The 24,548-nt window shown below is 41.4% G+C and overlaps 1 protein-coding gene across 3 annotated transcripts in view; it reads left to right on the forward strand.

Annotated features, from left to right (window-relative positions):
• The window catches only part of WNT4 (Wnt family member 4), a 56,549-nt gene that overhangs the window by 21,141 nt on the left and 10,860 nt on the right, over window positions 1–24,548 (forward strand). For all 3 annotated transcript variants that reach the window (XR_012679800.1, XR_012679799.1, XM_075189884.1), the window contains exon 2: window positions 8,499–8,734. Coding sequence is in view for 1 of the 3 variants with exons in the window: in XM_075189884.1 (XP_075045985.1) it covers window positions 8,499–8,734 (236 nt within the window). In the remaining 2 variants the exon portion in view is untranslated. The remainder of the gene's footprint in view (window positions 1–8,498; window positions 8,735–24,548) is intronic.

The following is a 24,548-nucleotide window of genomic DNA, read 5'->3' on the forward strand; positions in this document are numbered from 1 at the left end:
ATACACCTGTTTGCATATACTGGCTGATGATGATGACTTTGTCGTGCTGATGATGTAAACCAGGGCCACATGCTGCTGATGTGTACATCTCTCTATATGGGCGGAAATACGCTATTTTGGGAGAAAATACACTATTTTTCAAAGTAATTTACTCCCATCAGCCCCTCTGTGTCCATCTTGATTGAACAGCAGAGTGTAAGTTCATTACTTGTCTGACCCGTTTGGAATCTTGCCTTGTTCACACCAAGGGAGTGATTTAACACTGGGAAAAAACCCATACCTCCTGCGAAAATGAATTAGGGCTTCTCCCTATCTATCAAAGGGTTACCTAGCGGTAGACGCAGGTGGAGTTGATCTTTCGCCAGTTTTCTCCAGCAGTTTATGTAACAAGGGCAGTGGTGTTACAGGTACCGGGACTGTCCTCCATGCGATGGCAGAGAGGATCATAACAAGCTGTGCGGTAAATAGTGATGGTAGACTGGGTTATGCCGGTACACACACACGTCCACATGTATGCAGGACTGGCTGGAGAATCGGTAAGCGTACTCTGCCAGCCGGTGTTACTGGCAAAACCCATACCTCCCAACATTTCAAGCGTTCTCTGAAAATCCACCTCTTCAGACAAGCTTATAATATTCCTCAACCACCCTCTTAACCTCACTACATTACCCCATTACCACCCGTTACACAATTTCACACAAGACAACTACCTCCTGACCAACATTGTTGTGTTAAAAGGATCATTTAGCTTATGAGTCACTTTTACCTTTACAGTCTGGCTGGGCCTAAATGCTAAATGTAGACTTAACCTCATGTGTCAAACTCCCATTGTGCCATAGATTGTAAGCTTGCGAGCTGGACCTCCCCACCTCTTTGTCTGTTTTACCTAGTTTGTTTATTATTTTACTATGTTTGTCCCCAATTGTAAAGTGCCTCGGAATATGTTGGCGCTATATAAATAAATGATGATGATGATGATGATAATTTAGAATCCCGAAAACGGCACAAAATAAGCTTCAACCCATTCCGACCAAACGCCGTCCACAAAAGGACAAATTTGGTCAAGACTCCACCCACTTTCCTGTTAATCCCCGTCCCTTTTGCGGTCTGCGAATCGGGGTGCCCCTCCAAAATCTGGACCATTGTGAGGTCTGTGTACCCAGTAAGTAATGCATTCACTGTAATAAGTTGCCTCAATAAATGTACAAATATCCAGATTGCTATATGGTACAACATCAGCATTTTAATGGCATTAAAGCACTCTTAATAAAGAAAAAAAAAACATGGACCTTTTGTTATAGAACTCTCCCGAAGGTTTGAAAAGATCTATGTTTTGTTTTGTTTTAAATTACAGCGATGATTCTTTCTTAGTAGGAATATAAAGGATTATTTATTTTTTTTATTCAGATTTGCAAAAATGAAAACTATTCCATGGTTACAGGGCTGCAAAGTGGCATACAGCATGTTGGATTTGGGCTGAATTTAGTAACTGGTAACTTTATCAATAATCTTGATTTAGCTGGTACAGGATATCTCCTGACCCAGGGCTGAATTTCAGGGGACGTAACTTGATCAATAATATGAAGTGGTTGGAGTATCCTTATTTGGGAGTCTCCAACAGATGGTAAACCCATCCCCTGGTGTCGGTAGCAGAAAACAGGTTGAGCAGAAGTGTTAGAGCAGGGGAATCTCAAAGATATACAGAAGATAAGTAGGATTTCTGGATAGCTGTGGAAAGGAAGTTTAAAATATTTGAGGCCTTTAAATCTTTTGTGGGCATGACTGAAATGTGGAAACTCTGTCCACCGAGCTGACACGGAGGAAAGTCTAATATGCATGGGGCTGTAAATTGCAGCCTGGAAGTCCTGAGATTGCTGGAGGTTTGTCTATAATTCAAGAAAAGGAATTTAGTCAGCTTAACGCATAATTTATAGTTTAGCCTCAACAGCAAAAAAAAAAAAAATGAATGATGGAACTGTATAGATCCTTATGTTCACACTGAAGGAAGACTAGTCATAGGCAATGCTTGTATTTCAATCCTGAGGCCATTCAACAGATAAAGAGTGTAGAGTGGTTTGTACATCTTACTTGCTTATTAAACTGACACAATATTTTATTTCAGATTATGGGGTGATATGGAGAAAAGCGCCGGCTATACGGGAGGATAGAGGTTATTTAAATTCACCCATATGCCACCTCTCAGATCTTGTCAATGCAATTCAAACGGTTTGGAATTCCGCAGGCAGGAATGCCTGGATAATTCCCTTAGGCAGGTGATGGTTCCTATTAATCTATTTTGCACAACAAATACAAGGGAGTTTATATTTCCTACTGCCTATTTGGACCTAGGCCAATGTCCCTGTAGGCATTATTACGCACTCTTGACCTGTGTATTTCACAAGGCGAGACTTCATTTATGTTGATGTCGTGAAGCTAGACAAGATTACCGGCCATGAATTCTTCTTGGTTCGAGGCCGTTGACTCAAATTAAACCGCCGGGGATGAGCTAGATGTTGTGTGTGCTGCATGTTTGCAGTTCATGTCTGTTTGGTGTGTATGTTTTGTGTGTGTCGAGTGTTCTGGTTGTCCACAAGAGAGCTCCATGGTCTTATATTTCCACGAATACTCACAAATCTTGGCCCACGGGTCTGCAACGTTGTCTCTCCTTCGTTGTGTCGATTCTCTGCTGAGTTTGGCAACTTCAAAATAACAATACAAAATAAGTCCTCCTATATCTTTCCAGCTGTATAATGAATTATTTTAATTTTTATATCTGTCCATCCCTCTATACCATCTGTACGTCCAGTTTTATGTTATTATTTAACAAAGCATTTTTTACTCGTGATCCTTATAGTATCATTCCAATAATGACCCACTATACAACCAAATGTCCACTATTCTGCTCCTTAGATCCAGTTCTTACCATATATTTTTATTCTCTAGGCTTTAGAAGTTAATGTTATTTTAAATGATTATTTTAAATGCAAGACGTACACTTTTGTCACCTGCAGTAAACATGGCATTGTGGGTGTTGTACATACTTACCAACTTTTGCAGCCAGCTGTCCGGGAGGGGGCTCCATATTGGGGCCATGGCCACGTGAAATGTGCCATTATGCCACGCCCCTTGTCAATCTTTGCCCATTTCAGCCTATCGGTGGGTGGGGCCGGGCCAGGATGAGGCTTTTAGCCCCACCCACTTCACAAACGAGGTGAGCTGGACCCGGGAGGTTGCCCTACTCTCCCGGGAGTCTGTGAGAACTCCCAAAAATTCGGGAGTCTCCCGGACATTCAAGGAGAGTACGGCAACTATGGTGTTGTAGTGCTCCCAGTTTCTCCAAGACAGTACCGTGTATAACCTGCATGAGTGTGTCAGCTCAGAAGCATTGTGTTCTTGGAGAGTACTGTGAAATGTTACAGACTATGTACATTGGTTTATTATATTGGTTGTGATTGTGTCAGACACTCAGGGCCTGATTTAGAGTTAAACTGATAATTGCAACTATTGCAAAAATGCGCCCATACATTTACGTGTCTGCGGCTTTTATTTCGAGTTGCAGGAAAAGTGCGTACAGCTTTAAATTTAGCATTTATTGGTACGTCATAAAAAATGTGACCATCATCATCGTCAACTCAGAAACTTGCACCAGGTTGACCGCTGTCTACACTACCCAGCTGTACTGAACTGACATGTGACTACCCCTGTCCCGCCTCCAAGGGCAAGTGCTTACAAATATAAGATACGCTCATCTCAACAGATGGGTGGCAGTTGTATGCATGCCCAGTGCAACAAATTTCACGCTAGTTGCATTTTTACGTGGTGCAAATGTACTTGTGCTCAACTCTAAATCAGACCCTGGTGAGTTTGAGGTTGGAAAAAAAAAAAGCAATATTGCAGATTTACAAAAGTGAATGGCTTAATAATGAATAAAGAAAAGGGTATGAAAGAGAAGAGCCACGATTGCTGTTTTATTATCACTGCTCGGGTTGCAGATACAGATAGTGATGTTTGTGATTGTGCACAGAAATTCATCTTCCAATAGACGTAACTAACTTAGGCCATGCTATCTGCCTGGCACAGTGCAAAGACACAAGGCCATATTCCAAAGTTGCCTATTCTCCCGAAGTGTCCGAGTTCCTGGGAGTCCCCCCGGGAGAGCAGGCCAACCTCCCGGTTACTGTCCATTTCTTTAGTTAAGTGTTGTACTAGGCTTACAAATGTGATGTCAATCTAGGGGGGCGGGGCCATAATGAGGCGAATTGCCGAGCCCCGTCCCCACGCGCCCACCTTTCCCCGATCTCCCGCATCACAGCTTGCTGAAGTTTACAAGTATGTCATATTCTAATTAGCTAAAAAGAAATAAAAATATAAAATTAAAAAAAATAAGTATCATGGGCCCCCCAGTTAGCAAAATCTTACTGTGCCTGATCACATTACAAAATGCTCATAATATTTTCTATATCGACTCCAAATCAAGTAATTGCAATAAACAGCAATAATATCTCCCTAAATTGGATTATACCGTAAGTCCATCACCCCAAGGCTTGTGTTACCTCTTGTTAAGAGCTTACTGGCACCATTGGGTGTGAATATGGAAGAGACAAGGGTCAATTTTGATAGCAGCCAATTAACCTACCAGTATGTTTTTGGAGCGTGAGAGGAAAGCAGAGCACCCGGAGGAAACCCACGCAAACACGGGGAGAACATACAAAACTTCACACAGATAAGGCGAGGGTCGGGAATTGAACTCATGACCCCAGTGCTGTGAGGCAGAAGTGCTAACCGCTAGGCCACCGTGCTGCCCTATTACAAAATACTACTGCTTGACTTTTTTGATTGTTTTTGCAGGCCATGCCGCCGTACGGGTCTGAAATTAGGATTACAGAAGTTTTTTGGTTTTTAACAGGAGATGTTTGTAAGTGATTACAAAACAGCAGGAGCCGAGAGGATGGGATGGCAGCTGTGAGTTGGCACACACAACTATTTTCTGCTTATTTTGGCTGACTCCGGAGACCTCTGGCTTTTCCTAGTAGTACTTGGATACAGCAGTAATCAGGATTTCTGACAAGATAGATTCGGAGTATGGAATGCACATCTCCACAGTATCAGCGAGGCAGAGGACAAAGCTGCCGAGTTGTAAGCACCAGGGCGGTTCACTGGCCAAACTTCCTGCAAGATATGTCAGTATGAAGACGATTGATCGCTGAGCGGGAGACAGATGGGTTGTCAGGCAGCCAAGATTACATTTACAAGAGGGGGAAGTGTTTCCAGCGCGAAAATATTTTTTGATTGTAAGCTCTTGAGGCCAAGCGCCTGCAGATCCTTAAAGCCAATAACGTTCTCTTTAAAATACATTCACATTTTCTTTCTCACACTCTGCACATTGTCCGTTCTCTGTAATGAAACATGCCCATAGTTTTTAAACAGGCCGAATATGTAATTGTAAATAATTTACTCATGTGTTGCCAGAACATCCTGCAAATCTGCTAGAGAGAAGAGAACACACTGAAACAGTCTGTCATCGCAGCTCTATCTGACATAGCTGCAAGTTCACTGCCCATCTTGTATCCCACAGGCTGTTATCAGAGAATGAAAACATCCATTGTGGTTTAATTAACATTTGATCTGGGCTGCAATGCAAGTCTTTGTTTTATATATATATATTAGTGCATCATAGATAGACAAGAAGTCTTCATTTGACAAATTGCAATTATCTGTCGCCAAGACGCAGAGGAGGCAGCCATTTTTATAGGCGTAACCAATATCTACCTATCAATTCACCCGGAATTAGTGACACCACCAAGACATGAGACAAAGTGCTTTTATAACTCACTGGTGTCGAATGTTCCGAGTGAATTGATTGGGTGCATTCTTGGTGGATCAAACCACAGATTTGCCATTTACTCTGTGAGCAGCATGGTGGCTCAGTGGTTAGCACTTCTGCCTCACAGCACTGGGGTCATGAGTTCAGTTCCTTATCTATGTGCTCTAGTTTCCTCCCACCCTCCAAAAACATACGAGTAGGTTAATTGGCTGCTATTAAATTAAACTTAGGGCTGGATTTGCTAAACTGTCTATAGCAACCAATCAGATTCTAGCTGTCATTTGTTTAGTACATTCTACAAAATGACAGCTAGAATCTGATTGGTTGCTATAGGCAACATCTCCCCTTTTTCAAACCTGCAGTTTAGTAAATATACCCCTTAGTCTCTCTCGGTCTGTGTGTATGTCTGTTACGGAATTTAGACTGTAAGCTCCAATGGGGCAGGGACTGATGTGAGTGAGTTCTCTGTACAGCTCTGCGGAATTAGTGGTGCTATATAAATAGCTGATGATGGGTAGGGAATGGGTACATTTTAAAGGGAATGAGTGATAACAGCAATATTTGGTGAAGAGAATGTACTAGTTGTTGCTCTGACATGGGGGAGGAGTCATGTCCTGAGGAGGAATTCTGATTGGCTAATTATGTAAATAGAGATGTGAGGAGAGGAATTGGTTTGTAAACTCTAGCATTGGTGCAGATCACTTTGAAGTCAGTGACAAAGGCCTTTTTTTAGGAGGCAGACAGGTGCTGCACATTTTAGTGGCTCCCCTCAGATGAATTTAGCAAACGTAGAGAGAATATACCCCGTTCTACTCACAGAACCGTTCTTGGTGAATACACCAAGGGCAGCTCCAACTTTGTGAGATATTGTATTTTAATGCTTGACTATCTCCCTGATCTGTTCCATTAGATTCTATAAATATTATTATTATTAGTATTATTTATTAAAGTAGCAGCTGATGATTATTACATTAAAGTACAGGATGTCAGAATAATATAATCTTGTTTTGGGCTAGAATATCCAGTATATTAATTCATATGTGGATAGTAATAGGAGGTATATTGGGTATTATGTGTTCCTGTTTTGTACTTATGTCATATGTTGATGATTTTTTGTCACAACTGGTATTTACATTGAACACATGTATAATATATCTTATGTGAATACTTATAAAACTCCTGTGTCTCCTTGACATCACTAGACAATTAAGATAATCATATTAATTACTATGGTGTCTGTTTTAGGGTATACCTCATCCATAGCAGAGAGTGACAAATATACACACCGTTATATCTTACCCTTGTTCATGCACTGTGACCAATAAGTTAATTCCTATCTATCTCCATATTAGTTACCTCAGACAGAGATTACACAGCCCACAATGCCCTCTGCTTTGGTTCTAACATGGCTGGTCACCACCATACTTGCCAACTCTCCCAGAATGTCCGGGAGACTCCTGAAATTCGGCTAGGTCTCCCGGGAGAGCAGGCAAGTATCTCGCATACTGCTATTTGATGGGCAAAATGATGCAATTTGCGGGGAATCGCGTCATTTTGGCCCCGCTCCCCCCCCCGCGACAAAATGGCCTTAGCCCCTGCCCCATACAGCTGCCTGTCATGGTCAAAGTTCTCTCACAAAACAGAGCTGTGAAAACAACCTCTTCTTTCTGCCATTTAAAAATAAATAAATATATATATATACATATATATGTGTGTGAGTGTGTGTGTGAGTGTGTGTGTATATATATATATATATATATATATATATATATATATATATATATATATATATATATATATACATATATGTTAACCTGTGCATGATACTCATGCATTCTAGTCAAATCAAGCTACTTAAGGTGTTAAAAAGGTTCTTGTCATGCATTTGGGCCTAGCCCAGGCCTCCTCAGGGGAAGAGCGTTACTTCCCGACGTAAGCGCCCTTTTTTAACGTGGTTTTGTCCACATGTCACCACCTCATCATTCTTCTCCATCACCTCATCCTTCATCTTCATCGTCACATCCTTCATCAAGCATCAAGCTACTTAAGGTGTTAAAAACTCCCCACTGTCACCCCCGGCAACCACCAACCACTCCCAACTGTCACTTCTCCTTCAAGAAATAGGTCAGTGTATAACTCTGCCCAGCAGGTGGCGCTGCAGCTTGTTTTTTTTTTTCACACACACCACTAGGCATTTATATAGTAGATAGATATATATATATATATATATATATATATGATATGTGTATATATATATATATGTGTATATATATATATGTATATATATAGATATGTGTGTATATATATATATGTATATATGTATGTATATAAAAAATTTAAAAATAATAAGTAAACTAAAACAAAATTTAGTAAAGTGACAATAAAATTACTTAACTGATTTCTTTCTTTACCTATAAACTTATATATTTAAACCATAATGTCCCAATTTGTGCAGTTCTTTGACCTGTATGAAACCCCTTGACCTCCTCTGTGACTGATATTCTTTTATCTCGGGTGCATTATCACATTTATTTAGGCTATTGACATTTTATGTAAACAAGCTCTTTGCCTTGTTGTGTATCCGGACAAAGTAGCAAACCTATGAAACAACGCTGATGTCTTCTAATTGCTTTACCACGAGACATACATTTGTGTTATTATGTTTCTCTTGCAGGTACCTTGCAAAACTGTCCTCAGTAGGCAGCATTTCAGAGGAGGAAACTTGCGAGAAGCTAAAGGGATTAATTCAACGCCAGGTGCAGATGTGCAAGAGGAATCTGGAAGTCATGGATTCTGTACGGAGAGGGGCTCAGCTGGCCATTGAAGAATGCCAGTATCAGTTTAGGAATCGGAGGTGGAACTGCTCTACACTTGACACATTGCCTGTTTTTGGCAAAGTTGTGACACAAGGTAAGAAAGCTCCAGTGGACTACAGTGTAAGATAAACAGTGCTGTAGTGTTCACAGATTAATAAAAGTAATGCCGCTATTTGTAATTAAAGGGGTTGTCCGATTGTGGACTACACCCTTTATATATACTACCCACCACCCTATAATATTTTGGGGTAGCACCTGACATCCTCCTGACCTGCAGCCGTAAACTATGGATCAAACTCCATGGATCAGACTGCTAGAGGACTCGGATCTTCCAGTCCTCTTCATTAGAGCTGGTTATTTTGTATTTCTTAAATATTTATTCATTTTCTTTTCTTTTTTTTCTTTACTACTGTGCTTTTGCTGCTCGGTCTGTTTGTTTTAATTTGTGTAACACCGACCGGTGCAACGTTACTAAATAGGACCAATAGTAATTATTGATGGCCCAAAAAAGCCTCTCTGTATATGGAGAGATCAAATCATTACGTATGTGCTCTTCAGTGAAGGCTGAGTGGTATAAACATTTATGTTTACGGAAAAAAACTGTGACGACCACAATCTCTTCCTGTGGGCCCCCCAATCACATCTAGGGCCCCAGTACAGCATCTTCTGGGGCCTCCCTTCGAGACTACATGCACAGCGAAAGCTATTGGCCCTTGCAGTCAGTTTCGCGGCCCTTAATCCAGCTTAGCTGGGGCCATAGTCCAATCATCCCCCCCACCATTATTGTCCACCATGACCAATCCCCCCCCCCCTCTCGCTGCCCCTGTGTGCAGTGATTGACCAACCTTTTCCGATTGAGGCTCACATGACCAGCATGTGCCGTCTACCCAATTTGCCCATACTCAAATGGGGCTATAGATCTGGTCAATGCTCAGGCTCACCAATCACATCTTAAAGTGCGTAGCCAAATTTTGGCCTTGAAAATTTTAACCCTGACTCAATTCTATTTTTTTTTTTTTTTTTCAAAATGAGCTGTTTACAATTTGTTCTGCACCAGTTGTACATTATTTTGTGTTTGATGACAATTGCTTGGTGCTCCAGCATTGCACATTTACTAAGATTGCATTTAAGTGTCAGATGTGTCTTCATTTATCAAATACAAGTTAGACAATGAAAGAAAACAAGTATCTAATTGCATCATATTGTGCAAATTTTGCACCAAAATGCAATATAAAAAAGTGATCCATAGGGTGTAGATTTGTTTATTTGCTTTGTATGTTGCTAATTGGCATCTCTTATGCATTTTGCTATTTGGGAACATCTATAAGGCTTTTACAGTTTGTGTTAATATTAAAGGTATCCATGGATACTTTTGTGGTATTCTACTATCTCAGAGTGTTTTAAACATTAAAACCTTATAAGGCAAAAAATGTTGGAGGTAACACCAAACGTCTTTACAGGTAAAATATATGATCTTTCACTTGCGGAGATGTTATGTTACTGTAGCATCCAACTATTTATTTATATTTTGGGCACTCCTCCCCGGTATACACCTGGCAGTACTGAAATGTTTGCTGTGCACAGTATACAGTGTAGAATGCAAAAATAAATACTCCAGAGATGTATCACACAGGACCTGTGTTGTTTTTCTGCCTCTTAATTGCATTTAGTTAATCTACTATTGTACAAAGCAGACTGTATAACTGTGAGGATCGTAAGGGTATATTTCATACTTGCCAATGTTTACTGCTTCCCATCGGGAGATCCCAGAATGGAGATGACACAATGACGCAAAAGTGTCATTTTGCAAAATTACACGATTCACCGCAAAGTGGGTAGGATGTGGGAGAATTGCCTGTTTTCCCGCCATTCCGGGAGAGTGGGCAAGTATGTTATAGTTGCCTACGCTCCCGCTGGGGCGGACCTAGATGTAATTTTTAGGCGGGGGCGATTTTGCATAGTCATGCCCCTTCTTCATTCTGATTGGCTGGCCCCAGAAAACCCTGCCCACCACCTGTGATTGGCCCCGCCCTTTCACACGTTTTGATTGGCATCTTGGACCCAAATTTAAAGGACTTGTGCTGTTAGGGGGAAGGGGGGGGATTGCCCCGATCTCCTCCCCGCCCCTCTGGATCCGCAGCTGCGCTCCCGGCCTATTTCTAGGAGTTCTCCGGACTCCCAGGAGAGCAGTGCACACTCCCGCATTCTGCCCATTTCCACGGTGAAGTGAGGTGGGGGTGGAGCCTAATGACACGATTCCCAATGAATCATGTCTTTCTGCACCCGCTGTATTATGTTGATGCCACGGTGACGCGATTGGTATACCCATGCCCCCCACACTCCAGGCATCGGGTGCTCCCCTCCAAAATGTTGGCAAGTATGCTTAAGGGCCAAACACATGAATGGATGAGACAACACAGAGACAACATATAACAAGGTCATACTTGTCTTCTCTTCTGGAATTTCCAGGAGACTCACGAATTTGTAGGAATTCTCCCAGATTGTTGAAGGGGCGGGGCTTAATGATGTGGTTGCACCATTAAGCCACGCCCCCTGCTATGCAATGCATCCCCTCCTGCAGTGGTCACAGGACACAGGATCTCCCAGGGGAGAGAATTTAAAAGTACTCAAGTATGAACAAAGCGTATAACAAGATGCTTCGAGCTGTCCTCTATCATGCCCAGAATGGAAAGGTGTATGGTTCTTCTGCTCCTCATAGGGATCAGTGATCCCTTTTTGAGGCCCGATCTAAGTGTATTAGTTGAACGTAACTCAGCTAAGGTGGAGGGGTAATACTGAGTGAATGAGCCCAATCAGAATAAGGGATCTAGAATTCACTCTCAATGGTTCCAGTGTTAGTTTGGCTAAATTAGATGGTTTGAAATAATAATAATTTAATCATTTTAATGCTTTTAACAGTCATAAAAAACCAAATTGCTTGTAATGATTTAATAAGACAGACAGAGTGGCTAGAAGTGCCCACACGGAGGCGTGCCGCTGAATATTATTTTTCCTTCTATGTAGTGTTACCAGAAGGACGACGATGTTGTTTTAAGTACTAAAATAAAAATTAAAGGAAAAATAAACATAGGCTCCGTCTCAGCACAACATGCACTTTCGCATAAGCACTGTGTGTTGACATGTGTGTTTCCCTTTAAACTTGGCAACCTTCCCAGTAATATAAAATAGAAGCTACTGCAGCAGAATTCAGAGTAAAGCCAGAGACTCGCATGCTGCAAAACACAGTTGGATCAAATTGTTGGCACTGTTAGTCTACCTGTCCCCTCTATACGCAGTGGAGGCAGCCATTTTGTTGTAGATCACTACGACCAGATGAGGCTCTTTCCAGGTCATTCAGTAAACACAAAATATGCAATCCCCAAGAGAATTTAGTTTTAACTGCCTCAGTGCTTTTAGGAAGTGCTCTTGTAAAATAAAGTCACCTTAAAGTTCTGCCTATCGTCCGGGTCCTAATAAGCCTCTTAATTAATTTATGCTCCCCTAACGGGAGGATCAGGGGCTGCTCCATGCATCTCATTCTGTCTCCCAGTCCAGCCGAAAGCCCGGTCTGTGGGACACTGTGGGGGAGGGCAGTCCGCGCGGATCAACGCTAAGCCGCAAGCACAGAGTTTGCATCTTCTTATTGGTCTAACGGAGGCTCACGCCCATCTCAGTGGCCATTTTTGAATGTTTAGTAATAACTTCCACAGCTAACTGTGAGCATACCTGCATAATCTCCCGGAATGTTTGGGAAGCTTCTGAATTTCAGGGACCTTTCGATGGATCCCGGGTGGAGTCATGGCTTAACGATGCTATTTGCATTGTTAAGCCACGTCTTACCACCCGTTGCCTAAATCTCTACTGGAGACGGGACTACAGCAACACTTAGCAGAGGGGAGAAAGCAATGGTTGTCAAGTATGACTGTGAGTTAGGCTAGAAACATATTGCAGCAGTGTAGATAGATATCTATAGAGTGTGTACAGTATCACAATCTTATCAGCAGATGGTTATGAGAGATGAAGATGACAGATCTGAAGGTAATTTGTGTAGGTGTGTACACATTTATCGGCATGCTCATCGAGACTTTCAATCATTGGTGCAATCGTGAGACAAATTGCATCTGAAGTATGAGTGTACCCAGCTTAAGAAGATAACAGGACTGAGTTCATTTCATGTGTCACATCTCTACTTTTTATTGTTTTTAATACTCTAGTAAAACTATGCCTCTGATTGCACTTTCCCATATAAAAGTATACCTGGATCTTGCAAAAGTAATCCCATTGAAAGTATAGGTTGACGTATCTTTACAACCCTTAAACCCAGGAACTCCCCTGGAAATGCCCGGTCACTGCCTCACAAAACTCATTTAAGGATTTCTCCTGGTTTTCCCAGGACAATCTCCCTTTTTTGTCAAAGCAAAATCTTTAACTCACAATACTTCATTTACTATTTAAACCTGTGATGAACCCAAATTTAAAATGATAACCGTATTTGAGACCGAAATGGAAATTATGGGTGGATTTTAAATCACATAAGAGGCCTGCAGCCGGCAAACTGTTAGACTGGACAATTACCGCCAGTCGGTAAATATTATTCATTGATCGTATGTGTATGAGTTGGCGCAGGATGCTTACATGGGATTTAATATTAATGTTTTATTTTCAGGTTAGTGGGCTTAGTTCCTCTCTACAGAAGTGCAGTCGAAGTGACTGCTTAGGATTAGAAAGTTGTTGGACGGATGCTGAGGGGCTGAGAACTGGAAATTGGATGCAGAGGAAAGGAAAGGTTATCAGCAAAGTGATTAAGGGATCTGTCTTTATTACCGGTAACAAATGGTCTGAAAGTCAATCCTTGCAAGTTTGTTGGGGGTTTGCCCAAGGTCTGAATGCAGAGGGACGCTATACTTACTAAACACATTACTGTGGATGGGGCATATTGAAATAATAATAATTATAATGATAATAATTATTAATAATAATAATAATATAATAGAAAAATATTTTGGACCTGAATTAAAGCAGCTGTAAATATATTGGATATCTTTTGTATTGTGTAAGCAGACACAAAACACGACACTAAGGGGTAAATATATCAAACATTCTAAAAAGGAAAAGTGGAGGCGTTGCCCATAGCAACCAATCAGATTCTAGCTATTATTTTCTAGAATGTAGTAGATATATGATGGTTAGAATCTGAGTGGTTGCTATGGGCAACGCCTCCACTTTTCCTTTTTAAAAGGCCTGATAAGTCTACCACTAATACCAGAGTCATAGTTCACATGCAGTATCCCATAGCAACTCATTGCGATCTAAGATAATATTTCATTGTTTTGCTTACATGGTATTTTTTTTTTTTTTATTAAACAAGTGTCACTTCCAAAAGGATTTATAAACAAAGGGGCATATTTACTGATACTAAAAAATGTGCTTGTCTGCAAAGGCATTTTACCGCACACGTCCAATTCCCGATCTCTAGCAACACCCGAGAGTGATAACAGGGGCAAACGCAGGGATCCTATAGAGGGGTTCCCAAATGCTTGATTTTGAAAAAACTGACACTTTTTATGGAGACAAATTGCTTTATGAAAATAAAGTAAGTACTGATGAGTCACAAAGTGTTGCCTATTCACATAGTCCTATCCAAACGACACATACATATCAACTTTTTTTGTCTCCCAGATGTGATATGAGAGTGCGGGGGGGGGGGGGGGGGGGCAGGGCACCCTGAATGACACCACTCTGGCTCACCCCTGCAATGTAATGTCAATTTTGCATCATTTTCTCACAGGGGACGGGGTTAAAAATATGTGATTCACAATGAATCATGTCATGGGGGCCTCAGTATTGTTCATTTCACTAGGTGAAGCAGTATGCCCCCAAGGTTCGTTACTAAATAAGATTAACACATAATTGACATAGCTTAAAAAATACTCACATACCCATGTTTGGTGGCGGACTTCCACTCTGCATCATAAAAGAAACAAATGTGGACAGACTGACAGACAGGACTGGGAGACAGACGGACAGGATAGACTGGCTCACAGGACTGGGAGACAGACTGACAGGATAGACGGATTCACAGGACTGGGAGACAGACTGACAGGATAGACGGGCTCACAGGACTGGGAGACAGACTGACAGGATAGACACGCTCACAGGACTGGGAGACAGGCTAGACAGGCTAACAGGACTGTGAGACAGACTGACAGGGTAGACAGACTTGCAAGACTAGGAGACCCAAAAAGTTGTGGGATTTAACAGAAAAGAGGGTGGAGTTTTACACACATATGCCATTTGTGGGTGGAGTTTGGTCTGGGCTTATTTTATCACGCTTTCTGCTCGCTGCACAGTGCAATTCCCTAAGCGTATGGAAAGAAATTCAAAGTTGTTCTTTCACAGAGAAGCTCTACATTCACTTTCAGCACCTAGCAACTTTGGAGTTAAGGTGCGCCATTAGATATGTCTATATTTGAGAGTTTGCGGAAGCCCAGGAATCTGCGCATGGTGTAAACCGAAAAGTCCAAATTACTTTCACTTTAGAGTCACCCCAATAATAATTCCATCTTTTACATTTTCTTCTAAACTACTGCCCATTACCCTCATGTATGTCTTGAATTATTAATGAGAGTGAGTGGACATCAGGGGGTATATTTATTAAACCGCAGGTTTGAAAAAGTGGAGATCTTGCCTATAGCAACCAATAAGATTCTAGTTATCATTTATTTAGTACATTTTACAAAATGAAAGCTAGAATATGATTGGTTGCTATAGGCAACATCTCCACTCAAACCTGCAGTTTAGTAAATGTACCTCCAGGACTGTCTTTATATCTTTTGTGCCATGCAATAGAATGTTGTTTTAAGGTGAGTGATAGAAGGCTGGGGAGGACCTAAAGCATAAGATTTACTAGGCACACCCCTGGGGAATGGTGCACACCCTTATTATCTTGAGACCACACCTTCTTTTTGGAGGTATATCAATTCCAAAAATTCTAATAGGGGAAGGGGAGCCAAAATTATGCAAATCCTGTCCCCTCCCTCACTGTGGGATCTCCTGTAAGCGTAAAGTTGGCAAGTATGGTACTTAAAAACAGCTGAGTGTTTATATAGTCCTCTCCTCTGTGGAGAAGTGTACTGTACCAACGTAATTATGGCAGACCCAGGAAATCCCCACCTTTCTACCACTCTTTGGTGGATGGATTGCCCCTTTAAGTGCACTTGCTGTAGAGATCAATACTGAAACATACGTCACTTTGCCTCCTTGTGGCCCAAGCACCAAACACTAGATCATAAAATTGAGCAGAAAGGTTCTGTGTGAAATTGACGTTTTGTTGCCAGGGCGGGGCCAAAATTACACGTTTCACCGCGAATTGCGCTATTTTGGCCGGGAATAGCGGGATGCGGGAGATTTGCCTGCTCTCCCGGGAGTCCGGGAGACCGACCCGAATTTCGTGAGTCTCCCGGACATTCCGCCTACAGACAATGGAAACCTCTACTTTGCAGACTGATCTAATATCCCTGAGAATACACCCTATCAATTTACTATAAGTACCTTTAATAATGCCACTGGTTCCCAGTGAATTATAAGCTATATTGTGTAGGCATGGGTCTACTAAGCAGTTAAGCAACTATAACACATATATTTAACCAGATGGAAAAAAAACGTGCAAAATATCTATTTTCATTATAAAAGATACTTCGCTCTACAGGGACACAATTATCATCCCACTCTGATTTTAAATGCTCTCCAAAGAGCCACGTACTGCATTTAATTTGTTACAGCTGAACTAACAGACGATTCATCTTCACTTCACTATATAGGTTTGACAATTTTTTTTTGTGTAAAATAAAATATAGCAATAAAGTTATAATATATAATAAGAATACATAAACAACAAGACATCACAATTAGTTTTGCTTACCATCGTATATTTATTAATATTTTATTAAAAAGATTTCTTTTAGCAGAATGTCAAACTTTCAGGCCAAATAACAAACATTTGCCTTTGATTATAGAAATGTATGTTTTGGTATTATTACTACAAATTTAAAAAACACTATTTCTGTAACAAATAGGATTTTAAGTAAAAAATCTTTTTCCAATTTATCAAACACATCCTTAGAATTCTGAGAGGCGAAGTGGGCGCCAGACTCAATAAGAAAAGGTAAAAATGTCAGCTATTTACAAGTTCTCAGTGTATTGGCCAGAGGTCAATAATGTAAATATTCAATTTTTTTTTTGTGATACGCAGACCCCAGAGAATCCAGGCAGAATACCAATTTTTTTTTTTTCTTCTAGAGTCCACATTGAAATGATCAACTGTTTTATTTGCAGACACGCAAAGCTGCTTCGTGTTAAACAACTGATAAATGTATCTTCATCAACATCATCGTCGTGAATAAAATGCAATGGTTACACAAAAGAAATATTCACTGGGGAACTCCAAAGTTATTGCAGTGGATATGTGAACATTTCTATAAATCAGTGTAATAACTTTCTATCAGTTGAGCGACTTATACTCTAGACCAGAGATGGAACAGAGCATGGCCGTGCCCCAAAACTTGGGAAAGGATCGGCGATACCGCTGTATTTTTTATTATTATTATTAATTTTTATTTATAGGGCGCCACAAAGTATCCGTAGCGCCGTACAAGGACAAACAATGGCACAGTACAAGGTGAAACAGCACAGTACAAGTAACGGAGGGGCCTCTTCTGAATATGATGTCCACTCAGAGGGGGCCTCGAGAGTGCTACGTGGGCCTTTGAGTAACTCCAGTATTGCCGGGCCCCCACTAACCATGGGGCCCCAATGCAGCCACATGCCTTAGACCCACTGTAGCTTTAGATCAGTGGTCGGGGAACAGGGGTAAATTTCCCCAAATGGGGTAAAAATGAAATTCCTGGGGGTAATGCTGCCGATTCACATGCTGTCAGTTGGATTATAGACCCCTTTAAATGTGAACTTGCTGTTGTAACAGAAGAGCCACAAGGGTTGGCAGAGGCACTTCTTGAGCTTCGATGCAATAATGAAGCACGTGTTGCATTTGAAAACAAAGCAGATCTGTCATATTTTTGGATATCAACAGCTGCAAAGGCATCAAAATAGCACATGAGGAGGCAGTCAAAAAGTTGCTGCCTTTTGCAACAACCTACCTTTGCGAACAAGGATTTTCCACTCTAACGAACATAAAAACAAAGCAGAGAAATGGATTGGACGCTGGAGACTGTATTCAAATTGCTCTGACATCAAAATGCCCCAATATTGATGCTCTCGTATCAAAAACGAAACAACATTATTTCTCCAAAACCTGAAGTTTTGAAGTTGAAGCTTTCAAAGAAATTTTGAATAGATTCAATAACATTTTGAGTTCCAATAATTAATAATATATGATTTCCTTCCTTTCAAATCAAGGGGGTAACATCGGCCTATCTAAATATATTTTGGGGTCAAAGGCAAAAAAGTTCCCTGACCCCTGCTCTAGATCAATTATAAATTAAATACTGCAGTATTTGGATGCGTTCCACCTTTCACTGTAGGGACAAAAGGATGTAGGGGCAGTAAATGATTTGAATTATGCAGCCCTCTGTCTTCCTCACCTATACCTAGAGCATGCAAATTATATATTTGTCAGTGCCAATGAGCTGTTGTGTGAGATATTAGGCTGACCAGATCCAGTTGCTTATTCAGGGACACCCAAAAACGCATGCAGCAGGACAGTGTGGAATAACATGCTGTTTCAAACTGCTGCTTTGGAGTGAGGTACTTCTCTATTGGGCATCAATCTGTTCGGAGTTTGTGTGGTTGGTTTGTGGCCTCCTAGGTAACAGACATTATCTCTAGCAGTTTTTCTCCATTCCAGTCCTCACGCACCCACAACAGCTCATGTTTTCAGGATTTCTTTAATCATTCACAGGTGACTTAGTCTACTTTGGGTCAGTAATTATCCCACCTGCTTCCACAGACAGAATTCCTCAAAACATGAGCTGTTGGTGGTGCGCGAGGACTGGAGTTGAGAAACACTTCTCTATAGGCTCCATATTGGTGGATTCATACACATGGAAAAGGCTAGCAATGTGAGAGAGCAGGCAAAACTGACACACTATGCTTTATCATTTGAGCCTTTTGTCCTGAATAAGCACTTTTTGATGGATGGAAGGATCAAATACTTAATTAAACGTAACCAATTAAATAGCTAAATTGGAAGACCCAATAATGTATATTACTTTCATGGTTCACGTTTGAAAATTGCAAGTTAAGTTGTCTTCTGTTTTCTATTTTAGATATGGTTAGACCAATGCTTCTTTATAACCTGAATTCTTTTTACATTTTAATATCCTAGAGAGGAGCCCTGGATTCTGTTTGTCATTTTAGCTATAATATTTTCATACTGGATAAAAGTGTGTTTTAAGGACCTTTCCATGCAGCCTTTAAGGAGTTAATTGTATTTTAGTGGCCATGGCTGTTGTCCACAAATATCACTTAGTTAGACATAATTGGCCACAATCCACACTGTACATGGACTGGAAAAGGCTTCTGAACACCATCCACATCTATCAGGTGTCGATTGGGATGAATGTAATTTCAGTGTGACGATGACCACATCTGATCTTATTATATATGATCATATTCCAATCCCTCCAATGGGGCACCAAGGGGTCTGATCGTTCAGCCCAAGAACCTTGTCTCCATTGTGTGGAGGTGTCTAATGTATTAACACGACTACAGTAAAAACAATCTGTTATCTTAAAAATAAACAATGGCATTAGATTTAAAACTAAAAAGTAAATATGGTACTAACATGATTCTCTGTTAAATTAAATGCAAATTGCTGTATTAGACAATTGGCCAAGATAAGTTTTAAAATTTGAGGAGTGTTCATTTTCACATAGGGCAGTAAATCATCATCCTCATAATCATTTATTTATATAGCGCCACTAATTCCGCAGCGCTGTACAGAGAACTCACTCACATCAGTCCCTGCCCCATTGGAGCTTGCAGTCTAAGTTCCCTAACACACACACACACACACACACACACACACACACACACACACACACACACTAGGGTCAATTTGATAGGAGCCAATGAACCTACTAGTATGTTTTTGGAGTGTGGGAGGAAACCGGAGCACCCGGAGGAAACACACAAACACGGGGAGAACATACAAACTCCACACAGATAAGGCTATGGTTGGCAATTGAACTCATGACTCCCGTTCTGTGAGACAGAAGTGCTAACCACCGAGCCACCGTGCTGCCCAGCATATGATTGGCTTTAAGCCATGGTGTCACCTTCTCTGGCTCACCCATCGATTGCTGCGGACTCCAGCACTGAAAATCTCCCCTCTTTCAAATTTCTCTCAGGCCAATTGCTGTCAAAAGCAGCAAATTCTATTTAACCCAAGGCTAGAATACTAACCCTTTTAAGTACACCAGTCTAACATCAGCACTCAAACATTATAGCAAACCTTTCATTACTCGCACCAAGTTCACCAGCCTCATTTGATAGTAAATATGACAAGTCAGTAATTCATTTATTTTATTCTGGCGACAACAACGTTCATTCAACTTTCTTTTCTAACTTTTGCAAAATTCTTTTTACTTTTTTTATGATGTTCCAGTTGCTGTATGTGAAGAATAAAATAATGAAAGGCTTGGGGCTAGATTTACTATGCTGCGGGTTTGAAAAAGTGGGGATGTTGCCTATAGCAACCAATCAGATTCTAGCTGTCATTTTGTAGAAGGTACTAAATAAATGAAAGCTAGAATCTGATTGGTTGCTATAGGCAACGTCCCCACTTTTTCAAACCCGCAGTAAATCTAGCCCTAAGTGTGTTAGTTATATAAAAAGGTGCGTTGGGCTTCTGTCCTGCCATGGAAAATAATGCACTTTCGTGGCAGTGGGTGTCAGAGTAACAACATACTAGTCACAGCAGACTAGCACAGCAGATGTACCACTTTAACACTGCGATTTTGCAGATGAGATTTGAAACCTCAGGCCAACATACTTGCAGGACATTAAATATCCTCTGGTAAGAGTGTCCTGGACTCTGTTTCCGTTCGGTTTTGCTGACTCAAGGTACCTCACTGTTGACTGTTTTTTCAGTGGTTGCGTGAAGGATCCAGTGGGATAAAAGAGCAATTTATGGTGAAATGGTTATTTCCTCTCGGCCTCAGGACTGTACGTCATTGTTTGACACATTTCAGAGGGCAATCCATAAAGTAAGAAAAAGAAATCGTCAAGTTCTCTAGAGGGATTAAACCGCATTTGTGTTGTACTAACATTTTAAAATCAATGAATGCAGTCGTTTACCACCCTTACAGTACGTCCTGCACTGGGAGCGTGTTTTATGGTACGTAAATACAGTTTAATCTGTAAACGATGAGAGGTGTCCACAGCTATCTACTTATAGTACACCAGCCATCATGTGTCTAATTTAATGCTATGCAAAATAAATAGTTGTTTCACCTTCTAAGCCTGGGCTTTTATTTTTCTTTGGACCTCTCTGTCTGTGTTTCATGAAGACCGTTGCCAGAGCGCAGTGGGTTGTACACACCAGCCAATTGCGGTTCAGTAAGGGAGAGGGGGAGGGGTCATATACCTGCAATTCTGTTCTGCCCTGAACTTTGATTGGTGCAAAATTCTGCTTCCTCTCTAGCAACTAAACATTAGTTATTGTTTTATGCAGACAGAGTTTTGACAAAGCTGTTGTACACGTGTTATACATGTGTACAAACATTCTTGAACCATTATCTTATATCCCACCCAAATTTTTATTTTACCGATGACCCCCATACTCTCAACTGAGGAAACCAGTGGAGTCCCTTGTCCTGTAACCCTGTACTTATGGATAAACTCACCCTGGTAACAGCATACTTGCCCATTCTCCCGGAATTCCTGGGAGACTTCCGAATCCCAGGTAGGTCTCCCGGATTCCCAGGTGAGCAGGGCATTCTCTCACTTCCTGGTGAAGTGGAGGGGATGGGGGCCTCCATGACACGATTCATTGCAATTTGTGTCATTTTGTCCCTGCCCCCCATGGTGAAATGACATGACTGCGTCATTTTGCCGTGGGGAGGGGCCAAAATGAAATGATTCACAGCGCCGGACCCACCTCTGTACTTGCACTTCACTTTCTGAGATCACTCAAAGGGGAGAAAGAAGTAGTTGGCGGGTATGAGTCTAACGGCGGGTATGAGTAACGGTCTCTCATCCAATTGACATAACTGAGGTGTTTTGTCTCATGCCTCAACGATCTGACTAGGTCCTAATCAGGGCCGCCATCAGAAATTGTGGGGCCCAGTAATAATTAGTCTGGCAGGGCCCCCCTCCCCATACATGGGCCCCCCTCCATCTTCCCCATACATACGCCCCCTTTCCCTCATCACAGTACATTCCCCCCACTCCCTCATCTCAGTAAAGGTTCCTCTCCCCCTAAAGAAAGTGCCTCCCTCTCCCCCCCAATCACAGTTAATGTCCCCTCCCCCCCTAATCACAGTTAATGTACCCCCCTAATCACAGTTAATGTCCCCTCCCCCCCTAATCACAGTTAATGTACCCCCCTAATCACAGTTAATGTCCCCCTCTTCCCCCCCAATCACAGTTAATGTCCCTTCCCCCCTAATCACAGTTAATGTCCCCTCCCTCCCAATCACAGTTAATGTCCCCTCTTCCCCCCAATCACAGTTAATGTCTCCACCCCCACAGTTAAAGTAACCCTCTTCCCCCCCCCACAAGGCACAGTTAATGTCCCCTCTTCTATCCGCCACTCTCCTATAAAATGAACACCTAATAAACTTACCTTCTCCACCGCGATGCTTCAGCTCCGCCTCCTGGTCACTGATGACATCACCGCGCCGCGCTCCCAGCCTATCAGTGCTTGGGAGGCGGAGCTGCTGCATCGCAGAGAAGGGGGCGGCACGGTCAGTCAGACTGAGGGGCCCCTCACAACAGTACTGGCCGTACCCCCCTGATGGCGGCCCTGGTCCTAATACATCAATAGGCTGCTTAGAAATGTTAGTGACTGCCACCACTCAACACTACCACGTGTGTATGGGACAGGTATTCTTTAAAGAAGTCACCATTTAAATACTTTCCAATACTATGAATTGTTACCGCCGTACTTATCCATCGGTTGACTGTCCGTTACTTATATGCAAATGAATAAACAGTGCAATATTGTGAAAGGATCACAAACCTTTACCATGGTTACAGCAGACGTGTTTATATAAATAGGACTTTTGAACAGTGCTTGTCATTGTGGGCCCAAACTAGCAGAGCTTTGCTCTCCAAGCTGGCAAAACACAAGTCGCTTTGCGGTAAGAAGCACAGGGCAAATCTACAACTCTAGTTTAAGGCTTTCCCTCGCCTTATTGTTTGACACTGGTTGTTTTTTTGGGGTTATATGAAAAAAAATAAAAGGGGAAAGTCTTGTGGTAGATGAGATTCCAAGCTGGAAATGCCAGCAATACTCGAACATATAAGTCTTCTCTTTTTAGGCAACCACAGTGCAAGACGTACCACACGATCTTGCTCTTAACCTCAACTGACTTGGACGGCAGTCAGTCCCACAATAGCTCAGTCTTGGACTTCTCCTTGGCAGGCTTTTTCTACTATGCCAGATTATTTGCAGGGTGGACTAGCCACCAGTCAGCTACTACGACCACCAGAGTAGTCCCACTTATGTTGACAAGCTGTACTCAAAGGAAGGACTGAGAGGTGAGAGAGCTAAATTCAGTTACCATAACATTGATAAAACATTCTGTCTTCCCAAGTAAACCAAGTCAGGATGCACAGAATGTTTGCTAATGTGGTTAATGAATACATGGAATCTGAGTAAGTGTGAATATTGTATCCGTATAATCTCTGCTCCCAAAAATGTATTTATTGACATAGAAAAAAGATAATTTGTTTGTTGTAGTTGTTTTGCTTGTTTGTATATTGTTGGTACTATTTGTATGATCACATTGACTCTTTAAAGGTAATGCAGAATGCATATTTGGGCCGAAAAAGAACTCCAACAAGCATTTAAATATACCCATCGTGATACTACCATCAGTGTGAGTCCTAGGAGTAGATTTACTAAACCTCTTAAATGGAAAAAGTGGAGGTGTTGCCCATAGCAACCAATCAGATTCTAGCTGTTTTTTTATCTAGTACAGTCTATCAAATGACAGCTAGAATCTGATTGGTTGCTATGGGCAACATCTCTACTTTTTCAAACCTGCAGTTTAGTAAAAATCCCCTTGGAGTTTTACATCCAATGACATAGGAATTAAAATCCAAGCTTAAGATCTGCTTGCTTGTAATCAAATTGTAAAACAAGTGAAACATAAGTGGAGGACAACAAATTCAATATGATCAGATTTAATCTGGACACTCAAGGCTGATTCTGCCACTCAACCCGCGATTTTCAGGGGGTCATTACTTTGAGGACGATCATCAGCTTACAAACTACATAACTAAACCAATTTCTTGAAATCCGCTGTGATATTGCAGTGTGTGAGCACCTTGCAGAGGTCTGAATCCATCAATAAAACTTTAAAGTGCGTATATTATAATCATGTGACAAAAGTCTGCATGGCGTATAATGGTTTGTAATCTGATGTTTCTTTGAAAAACCTGATCGTTGTTTAAAACATTGGTTTCGGTGTCACAACATGTGCACAGTGTTGGAAACTCCGTCTGATCTACCAAGCCAATCGTTCTCAAAACATGAAACATTGGGAATTTGAATAAAGCGTTTTTTCAATGTTTTTTCAGTTTTTTGTTTTTTTTTAGATTTTATTAAAATATATTTTTCAACTTTATATTTTCATTAGTGGAACTGAGACTACAAATCTGGGCCAGCAAATCGGCACGTTAACCCTTACAGCTCGGGGCCAGTATCACTCAGCTGCTGCAGC

This window comes from Mixophyes fleayi, chromosome 11 (assembly GCF_038048845.1).
Source record: "Mixophyes fleayi isolate aMixFle1 chromosome 11, aMixFle1.hap1, whole genome shotgun sequence".
NCBI lineage: Eukaryota > Metazoa > Chordata > Amphibia > Anura > Limnodynastidae > Mixophyes > Mixophyes fleayi.